This window comes from Gobio gobio (assembly GCF_949357685.1).
Source record: "Gobio gobio genome assembly, chromosome: 1".
Lineage (NCBI taxonomy): Eukaryota > Metazoa > Chordata > Actinopteri > Cypriniformes > Gobionidae > Gobio > Gobio gobio.
The window spans coordinates 75,762,252-75,777,251 of NC_137097.1; the positions used below are offsets into that span (position 1 = coordinate 75,762,252).

At 42.2% G+C, this 15,000-nt stretch overlaps 1 protein-coding gene across 4 annotated transcripts in view; it reads left to right on the forward strand.

Annotated features, from left to right (window-relative positions):
- Nucleotides 1–15,000, forward strand: part of pkn1b (protein kinase N1b) — a 67,381-nt gene that overhangs the window by 20,352 nt on the left and 32,029 nt on the right. For 2 of the 4 annotated variants that reach the window (XM_079814185.1, XM_079814186.1), the window contains exon 2: nucleotides 14,499–14,796. In XM_079814185.1, coding sequence (XP_079670311.1) covers nucleotides 14,499–14,796 — 298 coding nt within the window. Of the gene's footprint in view, nucleotides 1–4,811; nucleotides 5,156–14,498; nucleotides 14,797–15,000 lie in introns of those variants that run through there. The other 2 variants (XM_079814183.1, XM_079814184.1) reach the window with 2 other exon arrangements.

Genomic DNA, 15,000 nt, shown 5'->3' on the forward strand with positions numbered 1-15,000 from the left:
GACACTGAAGAATTTCAGATATTGCTCAGTACATCTGCTATCATAAATCAGCCTGTTTAAATAAATAAACATTTTAAGACAGGATTTAAAAGTGTGAAGACTGTCGCTGTTACGAATGTCCATGGAAAAGGAGTTGCACAAATGAGGAGCAGCATGACTTAAAGCCCTAGACCTCATACTGTTCAGGCGGGTGTGTGGTGAGACTAAAAAGATTGATGAAGAGGATCTGAGTGTACGGGCAGGAATATCAAATTGAAGAAGATCAGAGAGATATGAAGGAGTTAGATTATTAACAGCCTTGTAGGTAAGGAGCACGATTTTGAAATCAATTGGATATTGTCCTGGAAGCCAGTGCAAGTGTTGAAGAACAGGATAAATGTGCTCTATGGCAGGGGTTATAGAAATAATTTGCGCAGCTGGTAATTCTGGACTTTAGAAGGAAGACCAAAGAGAAGCGAAGCCATCAGATTTAGCCAAATTACATTTTGTACAATTTCCGTTTTATCACTTTTGAGTTTATGGAAATTAGATAAAAAACTGTTTTTAATTCCAGTTAAGCAGCTGGACAGAGAAAGTGGAAGAAAAGAACAAAATAGGCATGGAAGACAGGTAAAGCAATGTGTCATCAGCATAGCAGTGGAAATGAATACCATACTTCCATTGAGCAGTAGATAAATAATAAATAAAAGAGGGCCCAAGACTGAGCCTTGGGGAACACCAGTGGTAACTTGAGATGACTTGGATCTGAAGTTGTTGAGTTGTGAACTGAACTGAGTGTGACCAGAAAGATACAATCTAAACCAAGAGATAACTCGATATTTCACCAGAAGCCAGTGCAAGTTTTGAAAAACAGGATAAATTTGCTCTATGGGAGGGGTTCTAGAAATAATATGTGATTATGTTTCGAAAGAAAACCAAAAAGAAGAAAATTGCTTTAATCTATATGCAATGTAACCAGGGAATGTGCAAGGATAGCAGTGTTGTTCATTGTCAGAGAAGGACGAAGACGGTTTATGTTTCATAAATGAAAATATGCAGAATGAATCATATTATTAACGTGAGCTTTAAAAGATAGGGTGCTATCAAGGACGACACCTGCGTGGATGGAAAAACTTTGGACTGCTCAATAGTCACAGAGAAACTATCAGATTTCGTTCCTACAGGAACTTCAGTTTTACTACTATTGAGTTTAAGGAAATTAGATGAAAACCAGTTTTTAATTTCAGCTACAGTGAACAGAGAAAGTGGAGGAAAGACAGAAGTAGGCATGGAAAATGGGTGTCGTCAGCATAGCAGTGGAAATTAATACCGTAGTTCCTAAAAATATATCCAAGGGACAGTGAAATATTAAATAAAAGAGGGCCCAAGACTAAGCCTTGGGGAACCCCAGTGGAAACTTGCAATGGCTTAGATCTGAAGTTTTTGAGTTGTGACCTGAACTGAGTGTGACCAGAAAGATGCAAGTTAAACCAAGACAGACATGTGCTCATAACTCCAAGCCCGGCCAGACTGTCTAGGAGGATGATATTAATATTTAATAAAATAGATTTTTAAAGAAATATTTGGAATTATAATAGAAGTTTAAAAGAATAGGCTATTTTACCCCCAAAAAATGTGGCTAGGGTGTACTGTGTGGTTGCTTGGGTGTTGTTTTGTAGTTCAGTTTGTAGAGCAGTCACTGGGGTGCTCTTGTTGGTAGCTAGGCCGTTGCTAGGTGTTATAGATTGTTGTCATGGTGTTAAGTAGTTGCTAGGGTGTTCATGGTGGTTGCTAAGGCATTACTATGGTGTTTTGTGTGGTTGCTTGGGCATTGTTATGTAGTTCTTATGGACAGTTGCTCTGCAGTTGCAGTCACTGGGGTGCTCTTGTTGGTAGCTAGGCCGTTGCTAGGTGTTATAGATGGTTGTTATGGTGTTAAGTAGTTGCTAGGGTGTTCAGGGTGGTTGCTAAGGCATTACTATGGTGTTTTGTGTGGTTCCTTGTGCATTGTTTTGTAGTTCCTATGGACAGTTGCTCTGCAGTTGCAATTGCTGGGGTGCTCTTGTTGGTAGCTAGGCCGTTGCTAGGTGTTATAGATGGTTGTTATGGTGTTAAGTAGTTGCTAGGGTGTTCAGGGTGGTTGCTAAGGCATTACTATGGTGTTTTGTGTGGTTGCTTGGACATTGTTATGTAGTTCCTGTGGAATTTTCAGAAAATTGCTACGGTGTTGCTATGCAGTTACAGTCGCTGGGGTGCTCTTGTTGGTAGCTAGGCCGTTGCTAGGTATTATAGATGGTTGTTATGGCGTTAAGCGTTAAATGCAAGTTGTTACAGATAGTTGTTAGTGCATTGATAGATAGTTGCAAGAGTGTTCAAAGTGGTTGCTAGGGTGTTTTTGGTGGTAGCTAGCCAGTTGCTAGGTGTTACAGATGGTTGCCAGGGTGTTGATATGGTAATTTCTAAAGCATTGCTATACAGTTGCTAGGCAGTTCCCATGTTGTTCCTGTGGTTGCTAGACAGTTGATAGGTGTTATAGATGGTTGCTAGGGCATTACTAGGTAGTTGCTAAAATGGTCAGGGTGGTTTCTAAGGAATTGCTATTAAGTTGCTAAGCAGTTGATAAGGTATTCTTGTGGTTGCTAGGTGTTACAGATTATTGCTATGGCATTGCTAGGGTCTTTCACTCAGATATTAAAGCGCAATTTTGAGGCAACTGTAGTAATAATTTTCTTGTGTTAACCTAATTTTTCATAGTTTTACAGTTAAAAATATAGTGAAGTGTTAACATTTTTGTACAGATGTATTTTAAGTACCTCGATGTACCTCAGTGGCTTTGCTTCACTCCATCTGTGATTCAGAGATGTGAACTTGTTATTCAGGTTTGTGTGAAATGTTGTCTGTAAACATAGTGGCTAGATGGCTGAGCGGGGCATCTGGGGTAATGTGCAGTTGTAGGCGGGGCATCTGGGGTAGTGTGAGTTGTGGGCGGGGCATAGTTATGGGCAGCGTTGAACTGGGGGCGGGGCATCAGGGGCAATGTGCTGTTGTGGGTGGGGCATTGTTATGGGCAGAGTTAAACTGTGGGCGGGGCATCTGGGGTAGTGTGAGTTGGTGGCGGGGCATTTGGAGTAGTGTGAGTTGTGGGCAGGACATTGTTATGGGCAGAGTTTAACTGTGGGCGGGGCATCTGGGGTAATGCGCAGTTGTAGGTGGGCCATGGGATAGTGTGAGTTGTGGGCGGGGCATTGTTATGGGCAGAGTTTAACTGTGGGCAGGGCATCTGGGGTATTGCGCAGTTATAGGCAGGGCATCTGGGTAGTGTGATTTGTGGGCGGGGCATAGTTAAGGGCAGAGATGAACTGTGGGCGGAGCGTCTGGGGTAATGCGCAGATGTGGTGGGGCATCTGGGGTAGTGTGAGTTGTGGGCGGGGCATTGTTATGGGCAGAGTTTAACTTTGGGCGGGGCATCTAGGTTAGTGTGAGTTGTGGGCGGGGCATTGTTATGGGCAGAGTTTAACTGTGGGCGGGGCATCTGGGGTAATATGCAGTTGTAGGCGGGGCAGTTGGGTAGTGTGAGTTGTGGGCAGGGCATTGTTATGGGCAGAGTAGAACTGTGGGCGGGGCATCTGGGGTAGTGTGAGTTGTTGGCGGGGCATTGTTATGGGCAGAGTTTAACTGTGGGCGGGGCATCTGGGGTAGTGTGAGTTGTTGGCGGGGCATTGTTATGGGCAGAGTTTAACTGTGGGTGGGGCATCTGGGGTAATATGCAGTTGTAGGCGGGGCAGTTGGGGTAGTGTGAGTTGTGGGCGGGGCATCTGGTCTAATATTCAGTTGTGGGTGGGGCATCTGGGGTAGTGTGAGATGGGCGGGGCAGATGGGGTAGTGTGAGTTGTGGGTGGGGCATTGTTATGGCCAGAGTTGGACTGTGGGTGGGGCATCTGGCGTAATGTGCAGTTGTAGGCGGGGCATCGTGTGTGGGGCAGGATGTCAAGTCTTACAGACGCTGTGAAGCTTCACAGGAAGGTTTCACTGTCATTTAGGAATGTAGTTGCTCTGTTTAACCTGGTCACATTTGGCCCTGAGATGAAAGTTGCATGACGTTACAGTGCTGATCATAAACTAGATCATGTTTAGATTCCGCACATACACATTTCTTTAGACCAGCTTTTGATGCAGCAATAACTCAACTTCTCTGCTTTGCATCACTAGATCTAGAGAGGACAGCAGAGACCACCCGTGCCTTTATACGGACAAACACACACTTTAAAAACATTATTCCTGATGTTAGCTATTCCAGAAACTGTATTTTAGTTGTTGTTAAGCCTAAGTCTATTTAAGTCGGTGTTGCAGTGTGTGTGTGTGTGTGTGTGTGTGTATTTTGGACAGTTTCGTTTCCTCTCTGGCAGTCACAAGTGTTCACGAATGCCATCCTGTGTATTAAAACACACACACACACACACACACACACACACACACACACACACACACACACACACACACACACACACACACACACACACACACACAGTCTGGTGCGCTATCCTTCTGGGGACTCACCATAGGCGTAATGGTTTTTATACTGTACAAACCGTATTTTCTATCCCCTTACACTGACCCTGCCCCTAAACCTAACCCTCACAGGAGACATTCTGCATTTTTACATTTTCATAAAAACTCATTCTGAATGATTTATAAGCTTTTGTGCCCGTGGGGACCTCAATTTAGGTCCCCACGGTGACACGAGTCCCCATGAGTCTGTCTACAGTCAGGTTGAAGTCCCCACCAGGCTAGAAAAACATGTACACACACACACACACACACACACACACACACACACACACATGTAATGGTACCTTACTGAAATGCTTGTTTCTGTGCCGGAAGTTGGTTGAGAGATTTCAAAAGCCAACCATTCACGTGCCTGTGTTTAAGTGTGTGTGTGTGTGTGTGTTTCTGTGCAAACGGCAAACCTCTCGCGTCGAGATGAACAGGAAGCTGTTGCTGTCGTTCTCTCTGAGCGGAAGCTGCTGCTGTTCATGGTGTCAAGCGCTCTGATAGCAGAGTCGTTTCATCAGAGGAGAGCGGGAGAGGAGTGGAGGCGATGGATAGTGAAGGAGATGTGGGAGAGTGTTCGCCGGAGGACTTTCCCTCCAGCCCGGCCGAGGCCGAACATGTGGTAGGACCTCAAAACCTGCTCTATGTCACTGTTCCTCCGCCTGTCAAAGGGCCAAGACTCACTTTCATGTCGGTCCAAACCTGTATGACCTGATTTTTTCGGTGAACAATTGTAATATTTATCAGATTTAGTAACGTTTTATTTGTACTTAATGTAAAGTGTTGCCATAAAAACGCAACAAAATTGCTAAAACAAAATAAAAATGTAATGGACTGTGTTAGTTAACATGAACTAAAACTTTCTAAAGTATTTTTACTAACTAAAGTTCACAAGGATTAAGAACAAATGTATTACTCATTGTTAGTAAATGCATTAACTAATGGATCCTTATAGTAAATTGTTACCATTTTTATTCATTATTTTTTACAGTTTTATTCAAATTAAATTAAAGTTGTTGCCTTGGCAGCTGAAATAAAATCGAAGAGTTTAAGTTTTAGTTAACGGTTACCACATTAGTCCAAACATCATTGGACCCCATTGAAAAAAATGTCAAGCCATACAAGTTTGAAACGACACAAGTGTGAGTAAATGATTTGATATTTTCGGCTGAACGGACCCTTGAAGGCCTGAACTAAACCCTCGCGAGCCGAAGATCAGGATGATGATGGTTTACAGCGGCCGTGTTTTGTGTTTGTAGTGAAACCAATGCAGCTTTAGTGGCTTTCACAACCCATCTTACTTCCGTGATGTGACGTGTTTCTGAGCCGGATAAAATGAAGACGGGGCTTGATTATATCAAAGATGAATCGATTGGATGGTGAAAGAGTCTCTAAGAGGGATCGCTGGAGTCAGTTGAAAAGAAGGAGGAGAAACATGAATCATTAGCAAGAGACGAGGAATGTGAATTTAAAACATATTCATCCTTTTCAGAGAAATTAAGACACATATGAGTCACTAGTTGTCATCCAAAGCTAGCCTGGCTTCGCCCTGCTACATACTTCCACTCAAGTTTCATTTTCCTTCAGTATGAGAGTCTGGGATTGCGTCATATTCTCTGGTTGTCAATTTTAACCGGTGGAATCAGCGAACAGAGGGAGTGGCTGAGAACAATGACACTGATATTGTGCGCTAGTTTGAGATGCCATACGTCACGAACAAACGTTAGCGATTGGTTACGACAGATCCAGAGCGGCTCTGGGCAGATCCAATAGTTTTAAACTTCAACAGAGTTCCCGTCTTCAAGGGAGTTAACGCTTGTCAATGGAGAGCGGCCAGACTCGCTGTACAAATGAAATGTCCGAGAGTCTGGTAGGACCAGGCTAATCCAAAGTAGGGATGCACCGAATCCAGATTTTCGAGGTTCGGCCGTATAACGAATCCACTGGTTAAGATTCTGCCGAACAACGTCCACAGCAGTGTATTTTTCATTTTATTTGAACTATTAAAAAAAAGGCGGCTCTGGGGTGTTAAAGGGTTAGTTCACCCAAAAATGAAAATTCTGTCATTAATTACTTACCCTAATGTCGTTCTACACCCGTCAGACCCCCGTTCATCTTCAGAACACAAATGAAGATATTTTAGTGTAAATCTGACTCTGAAAGGCCTCCATTGGCACAATGAACGGTTCACTCTCAAGACCCTTAAAAGACACTAAAGACGTCGTTACAAAGTCCATCTCACTACAGCGGTTCTACAATAACTTTATGAATCAGCGAGAATAGTTTTTGTGCGCAAAAAAACCCCAAATAACGACTTATATGGTGATGACGATTTCAAAACACGGCCTCATGAAGCTTCGAAGCGTTATGAATCAGTGAGTCGAATCAGCAGTTTGGCGGTTTGACACGCGATCCGAATCATGATTCGACTGATTCATAACGCTTCGAAGCTTCATGATGCCGTGTTTTGAAATCGTCATCACTATATAAGTCGTTATTTGGGGTTTTTTGCGTACAAAAACTATTCTCGCCGATTCATAAAGTTATTGTAGAGCCACTGTAGTGAGATGATGGACTTTGTAACGACGTCTTTAGTGCCTTTTAAGGGTCTTGAGAGTGAACCGTGCATTGAGCCAATGGAGGCCTTTCAGAGCCATCAGATTTACACTAAAATATCTTAATTTGTGTTCTGAAGATGAACGGAGGTCTGACGGGTGTCGAACCACATGAGGGTAAGTAATTAATGACAGAATTTTTGGGTGAACTAACCCTTTAATAAAGGCCTTCTGAAGCACATCGACGTGTTTGTGTAAGAAAAATATCCATATTTAAACTTTATCAAGTAAACTTTTGACCGACCGCCTTCCATGGAAAAGTGTTGAATGTTGAAATTGAAACTCAAGATGAGTTTGTGATGTCATGACGAGCGGACCTGCTCGAGTTAGTCTTTCTATCGGCAGGGGAACTCTCATTAATTTTTCCATAAATTGAACAGGGAAGGCGGTCGGCCGAAAGTTTACTTGATAAAGTTTAAATATGGATATTTTTCTTACACAAATGCATCGATTTGCTTCAGAAGGCCTTTATAAAAGGGTTAGTTCACCCAAAAATGAAAATTATGTTATTAATTACTTACCCTCATGTCGTTGGACACCCGTCAGACCTCCGTTCATCTTCAGAACACAAATGAAGATATTTTAGTGTAAATCTGATGGCTCTGAAAGGCCTCCATTGGCTCAATGCACGGTTCACTCTCAAGACCCTTAAAAGACACTAAAGACGTCGTTACAAAGTCCATCTCACTACAGTGGTTCTACAATAACTTTATGAATCTGCAAGAATAGTTTTTGTGCGCAAAAAAACCCTAAATAACGACTTATATAGTGATGACGATTTCAAAACACGGCCTCATGAAGCTTCGAAGCGTTATGAATCAGTGAGTCGAATCAGCAGTTTGAATCGCCAAATTTCAGCAGTTTGGCGGTTTGACACGCGATTCGAAGCTTCATGATGCCGTGTTAAATATGGATATTTTTCTTACACAAATGCATCGATTTGCTTCAGAAGGCCTTTATTAACACCCCAGAGCCGCGTGGAGCAGTTATATGACGGACAGATGCACTTTTTATGGACTTCAAAAACAGAGCAACTATAAATCCAATTCTAATGCTTGGATTAGCCTGGACTTTTGTAATATAACTCCGATTTTATTCGTCTGAAAGAAGAATGTCATATACACCTAGGATGACTTGGGGGTGAGTAAATTATGGGATAATTTTCATTTTTGGGTGAACTAACCCTTTAAGCGCCTTAAGATTCCCATCGGTTCGGTGGAAAAAAATTCTAAGGTTTGGCAGAAACCAAACCCCCTAATCGGAAGTATACACTGAATAAATGCTGTAGGATTTACTTTGAAACTCAAGACATTGCTTGTAAATTTCACATAATCACAAAGAATTGTGACATTGTGCCTCCAATGAGCTTTTACAGTGAAGAGCAGAGGAGAAATGTTTGAAATCTCTTGACTTTCCATATCTCGGCAAGTTTGAGACATGGTCGAGATCTGGTCCGAAACTCCAGGAACGTGTGATTTCTGGGATCTTTTACGAAAGGAAGGAGAAGCGCTTTCAGAGAAGCAGTTGAGATTTTGAAGAGATTTCATTGCGATTCCTCTTTTTCCTGCTGCGTGTTGTGGTGTGGTATGTGTGTGTGTTGCTCTTTTCCTGTGTGTTTTGTAAGTGAGCAGAACTTCCTTATTGAGTCACAGTGTTCACGTGTGTCTGCTCGCCCTCAAACATAAGGTAGCTGATGTTCCTGCGGCGTCTCGAGTTTGGTACCTGCTCTATTTACGCTGTCAGACGTGTGTTTAGTCTTTAAATGTCTGTGTGAAGTGTTATATTTCAGGCAGTTCTGCTCAGTCTCTTGTGTCAGTGTCCGACAACAAAAACACAGCACAAAAGAGAAGTTCTGCAATCCGACAGTTTATATCCATGATTATAAAGTTTCTGTAATGTTGTTGACTTCCTCTGTGTGAGCGCTGAACCGCAGAGCTGCCCTTTGCCTTCGCTGACTCATTTCAGATCATTAACAAACTAAACTAGCGCTAGAATGCTTTTAATTAGACTAACTTTAAACGTGTCGATCTTTTTAATGAATCCTCTGTAGAGCTGCTTTGTTCTACTTGATAGTCTAGAAATTCGTTTTTCTGTAAAGCTGATATAAAACCGATATTAAAAGTTCCAGTTAAAAGATAAAAGCGCAGATCCAGACACTTGATGAATGGCGTTCACATGGGTGTGTTTGGTCTCAGAGCAGGTGGTGTGTTTCGGAGTTATTTATGGTGGCACTGGATCAATGTAAAGCAGACAGAGCGCCATCACTGACCCCGGATCAGTCTCACACATCACGCTGTTCGCTTTGGTCTTAAGCAGTCGATGTGCTGTTTACTGGAGCTGTGAGTTTGCAAGAGTTCAGTCATTCATACGTGGAATGATATTCAGAGGTTTTTGAGTAAATTAGATTATCATGAGCAGAACTGATTATTCCACTCGTTTTCAGGCATTTAACATTATTATAATTTGATGGAAATCCAGATTACCAAGACTGTTTGTCGTTCTGTCTGTTGTTCTCTTTCATTCTGTCGTTTTGTCTGTCGTTCTATCATTCTGTCTGTCATTCTGTCTATCATTCTGTCTGTCATTCTGTCTGTCATTCTGTCTATCATTCTGTCTGTCATTCTGTCTGTCATTCTGTCTATCATTCTGTCTGTCATTCTGTCTGACGGTCGTTCTATCATTCTGTCTGTCATTCTGTCTGTCATTCTGTCTGTCATTCTGTCTGTCATTCTGTCTGACGGTCGTTCTATCATTCTGTCTGTCATTCTGTCTGTCATTCTGTCTGACGGTCGTTCTATCATTCTGTCTGTCATTCTGTCTGTCATTCTGTCTGACGGGCGTTCTATCATTCTGTCTGTCATTCTGTCTATCACTCTGTCTGATGTTCTATCATTCTGTCTGTCATTCTGTCTATCACTCTGTCTGATGTTCTATCATTGTCTGTCATTCTGTCTGTCATTCTGTCTGTCATTCTGTCTGACGGTCGTTCTATCATTCTGTCTGTCATTCTGTCTATCACTCTGTCTGATGTTCTATCATTGTCTGTCATTCTGTCTATCACTCTGTCTGTCATTCTGTCTATCATTCTGTCTGTCATTCTGTCTATCGCTCTGTCTGTCATTCTGTCTATCATTCTGTCTGTCATTCTGTCTATCGCTCTGTCTGTCGTTCTGTCTGACGGTCGTTCTATCATTCTGTCTGTCATTCTGTCTGTCATTCTGTCTGACGGTCGTTCTATCATTCTGTCTGTCATTCTGTCTATCACTCTGTCTGATGTTCTATCATTGTCTGTCATTCTGTCTATCACTCTGTCTGTCATTCTGTCTATCATTCTGTCTGTCATTCTGTCTGTCATTCTGTCTGACGGTCGTTCTATCATTCTGTCTGTCATTCTGTCTATCACTCTGTCTGATGTTCTATCATTGTCTGTCATTCTGTCTATCACTCTGTCTGTCATTCTGTCTATCATTCTGTCTGTCATTTTGTCTATCGCTCTGTCTGTCGTTCTGTCTGACGGTCGTTCTATCATTCTGTCTGTCATTCTGTCTGTCATTCTGTCTGACGGTCGTTCTATCATTCTGTCTGTCATTCTGTCTATCACTCTGTCTGATGTTCTATCATTGTCTGTCATTCTGTCTATCACTCTGTCTGTCATTTTGTCTATCATTCTGTCTGTCATTCTGTCTGTCATTCTGTCTGACGGTCGTTCTATCATTCTGTCTGTCATTCTGTCTATCACTCTGTCTGATGTTCTATCATTGTCTGTCATTCTGTCTATCACTCTGTCTGTCATTCTGTCTATCATTCTGTCTGTCATTCTGTCTATCGCTCTGTCTGTCGTTCTGTCTGACGGTCGTTCTATCATTCTGTCTGTCATTCTGTCTGTCATTCTGTCTGTCTGTCGTTCTATCATTCTGTCTGTCATTCTGTCTATCACTCTGTCTGATGTTCTATCATTGTCTGTCATTCTGTCTATCACTCTGTCTGATGTTCTATCATTGTCTGTCATTCTGTCTATCACTCTGTCTGTCATTCTGTCTATCATTCTGTCTGTCATTTTGTCTATCGCTCTGTCTGTCGTTCTGTCTGACGGTCGTTCTATCATTCTGTCTGTCATTCTGTCTGTCATTCTGTCTGACGGTCGTTCTATCATTCTGTCTGTCATTCTGTCTATCACTCTGTCTGATGTTCTATCATTGTCTGTCATTCTGTCTATCACTCTGTCTGTCATTCTGTCTATCATTCTGTCTGTCATTCTGTCTGTCATTCTGTCTGACGGTCGTTCTATCATTCTGTCTGTCATTCTGTCTATCACTCTGTCTGATGTTCTATCATTGTCTGTCATTCTGTCTATCACTCTGTCTGATGTTCTATCATTGTCTGTCATTCTGTCTATCACTCTGTCTGTCATTCTGTCTATCATTCTGTCTATCATTCTGTCTATCGCTCTGTCTGTCGTTCTGTCTGACGGTCGTTCTGTCTGTTCTATCATTCTGTCTGTCATTCTGTCTGACGGTCATTCTATCATTCTGTCTGTCATTCTGTCTATCATTCTGTCTGACGGTCGTTCTATCACTCTGTCTGTCATTCTGTCTGACGGTCGTTCTATCACTCTGTCTGTCGTTCTGTCTGAAGATCATTCTGTCTGTCGTTCTATCATTCTGTCTGTCATTCTGTCTATCACTGTCTGTCATTCTATCATTCTGTCTATCTCTGTCTGTCGTTCTATCATTCTGTCTATCACTCTGTCTGATGTTCTATCATTCTGTCTGTCATTCTGTCTATCACTGTCTGTCGTTCTATCATTCTGTCTATCACTGTCTGATGTTCTATCATTCTGTCTATCACTCTGTCTGATGTTCTGTAATTCTGTCTGTCGTTCTGTCTATCACTCTGTCTGATGTTCTATCATTCTGTCTATCTCTGTCTGTCGTTCTATCATTCTGTCTATCACTGTCTGATGTTCTATCATTCTGTCTATCACTCTGTCTGATGTTCTATCATTCTGTCTATCACTCTGTCTGATGTTCTGTAATTCTGTCTGTCATTCTGTCTATCACTCTGTCTGATGTTCTATCATTCTGTCTGTCATTCTGTCTATCACTGTCTGTCGTTCTATCATTCTGTCTATCACTCTGTCTGATGTTCTGTAATTCTGTGTGTCATTCTGTCTATCACTCTGTCTGATGTTCTGTAATTCTGTCTGTCATTCTGTCTATCACTCTGTCTGATGTTCTATCATTCTGTCTGTCATTCTGTCTATCACTGTCTGTCGTTCTATCATTCTGTCTATCACTCTGTCTGATGTTCTGTAATTCTGTGTGTCATTCTGTCTATCACTCTGTCTGATGTTCTATCATTGTCTGTCATTCTGTCTGTCATTCTGTCTGTCATTCTGTCTGACGGTCGTTCTATCATTCTGTCTGTCATTCTGTCTGTCATTCTGTCTGACGGTCGTTCTATCATTCTGTCTGTCATTCTGTCTGTCATTCTGTCTGTCTGTCGTTCTATCATTCTGTCTGTCATTCTGTCTATCACTCTGTCTGATGTTCTATCATTGTCTGTCATTCTGTCTATCACTCTGTCTGATGTTCTATCATTGTCTGTCATTCTGTCTATCACTCTGTCTGTCATTCTGTCTATCATTCTGTCTGTCATTCTGTCTATCGCTCTGTCTGTCGTTCTGTCTGACGGTCGTTCTATCATTCTGTCTGTCATTCTGTCTGTCATTCTGTCTGACGGTCGTTCTATCATTCTGTCTGTCATTCTGTCTATCACTCTGTCTGATGTTCTATCATTGTCTGTCATTCTGTCTATCACTCTGTCTGTCATTCTGTCTGTCATTCTGTCTGTCATTCTGTCTGTCATTCTGTCTGACGGTCGTTCTATCATTCTGTCTGTCATTCTGTCTATCACTCTGTCTGATGTTCTATCATTGTCTGTCATTCTGTCTATCACTCTGTCTGATGTTCTATCATTGTCTGTCATTCTGTCTATCACTCTGTCTGTCATTCTGTCTATCATTCTGTCTGTCATTCTGTCTATCGCTCTGTCTGTCGTTCTGTCTGACGGTCGTTCTGTCTGTTCTATCATTCTGTCTGTCATTCTGTCTGACGGTCATTCTATCATTCTGTCTGTCATTCTGTCTATCATTCTGTCTGACGGTCGTTCTATCACTCTGTCTGTCATTCTGTCTGACGGTCGTTCTATCACTGTCTGTCGTTCTGTCTGAAGATCATTCTGTCTGTCGTTCTATCATTCTGTCTGTCATTCTGTCTATCACTGTCTGTCATTCTATCATTCTGTCTATCTCTGTCTGTCGTTCTATCATTCTGTCTATCACTCTGTCTGATGTTCTATCATTCTGTCTGTCATTCTGTCTATCACTGTCTGTCGTTCTATCATTCTGTCTATCACTGTCTGATGTTCTATCATTCTGTCTATCACTCTGTCTGATGTTCTGTAATTCTGTCTGTCGTTCTGTCTATCACTCTGTCTGATGTTCTATCATTCTGTCTATCTCTGTCTGTCGTTCTATCATTCTGTCTATCACTCTGTCTGATGTTCTATCATTTTGTCTGTCATTCTGTCTATCACTGTCTGTCGTTCTATCATTCTGTCTATCACTGTCTGATGTTCTATCATTCTGTCTATCACTCTGTCTGATGTTCTGTAATTCTGTCTGTCATTCTGTCTATCACTCTGTCTGATGTTCTATCATTCTGTCTGTCATTCTGTCTATCACTGTCTGTCGTTCTATCATTCTGTCTATCACTCTGTCTGATGTTCTGTAATTCTGTGTGTCATTCTGTCTATCACTCTGTCTGATGTTCTGTAATTCTGTCTGTCATTCTGTCTATCACTCTGTCTGATGTTCTATCATTCTGTCTGTCATTCTGTCTATCACTGTCTGTCGTTCTATCATTCTGTCTGTCATTCTGTCTGATGTTCTGTAATTCTGTGTGTCATTCTGTCTATCACTCTGTCTGATGTTCTATCATTGTCTGTCATTCTGTCTATCACTGTCTGTCGTTCTATCATTCTGTCTATCACTCTGTCTGATGTTCTGTAATTCTGTGTGTCATTCTGTCTATCACTCTGTCTGATGTTCTATCATTCTGTCTGTCATTCTGTCTATCACTGTCTGTCGTTCTATCATTCTGTCTATCACTCTGTCTGATGTTCTGTAATTGTGTGTGTCATTCTGTCTATCACTCTGTCTGATGTTCTGTAATTCTGTGTGTCATTCTGTCTATCACTCTGTCTGACGTTCTATCATTTTGTCTGTCTGTCTCTCCGTCTATCTATCTGTCTATCCCGCACTGACCCTTGACCTCCTGCTTCTTGTAGGATTCAGATGGTTTGTCGCTGCTGGAGCAGCTGGGTCTGGACCAGAACTCGGATCTCTCAGACTCCGGTGTGCAGCAGCGGCTGGACGAGCAGCGCGAGAGGATCCGCAGGGAGATCCGGAAAGAGCTGAAGATAAAGGCGGGAGCGGAGAACCTGCGGCGGGCCACAACTGACAAACGCAACGCCCAGCAGGTGGAGAGCCAGTTACGCAGCTCCAGCCGCAAGCTGGACTCGCTCCACACTCAGCTGCAGGAGCTGGACGCCCACATCGTGATCAAGGGTCACGATGACAGCAAAGGTCAGGGGTCGCCACTATTATCCTGGCTTTAAAGGCGCAGTGCTCCAGTTTGATCAAAGCACTGTTATTTCACTGGAAATGTTTAATAAATGAGTGTAAAAATGAGTGAATTTGAATCTTCAGGGATTATGACATTGGTTTGCAGGTTGTGAACCAATGTATATATTTACAGCCCTCATAATCCTGTTAGACCGTGACCCCAGA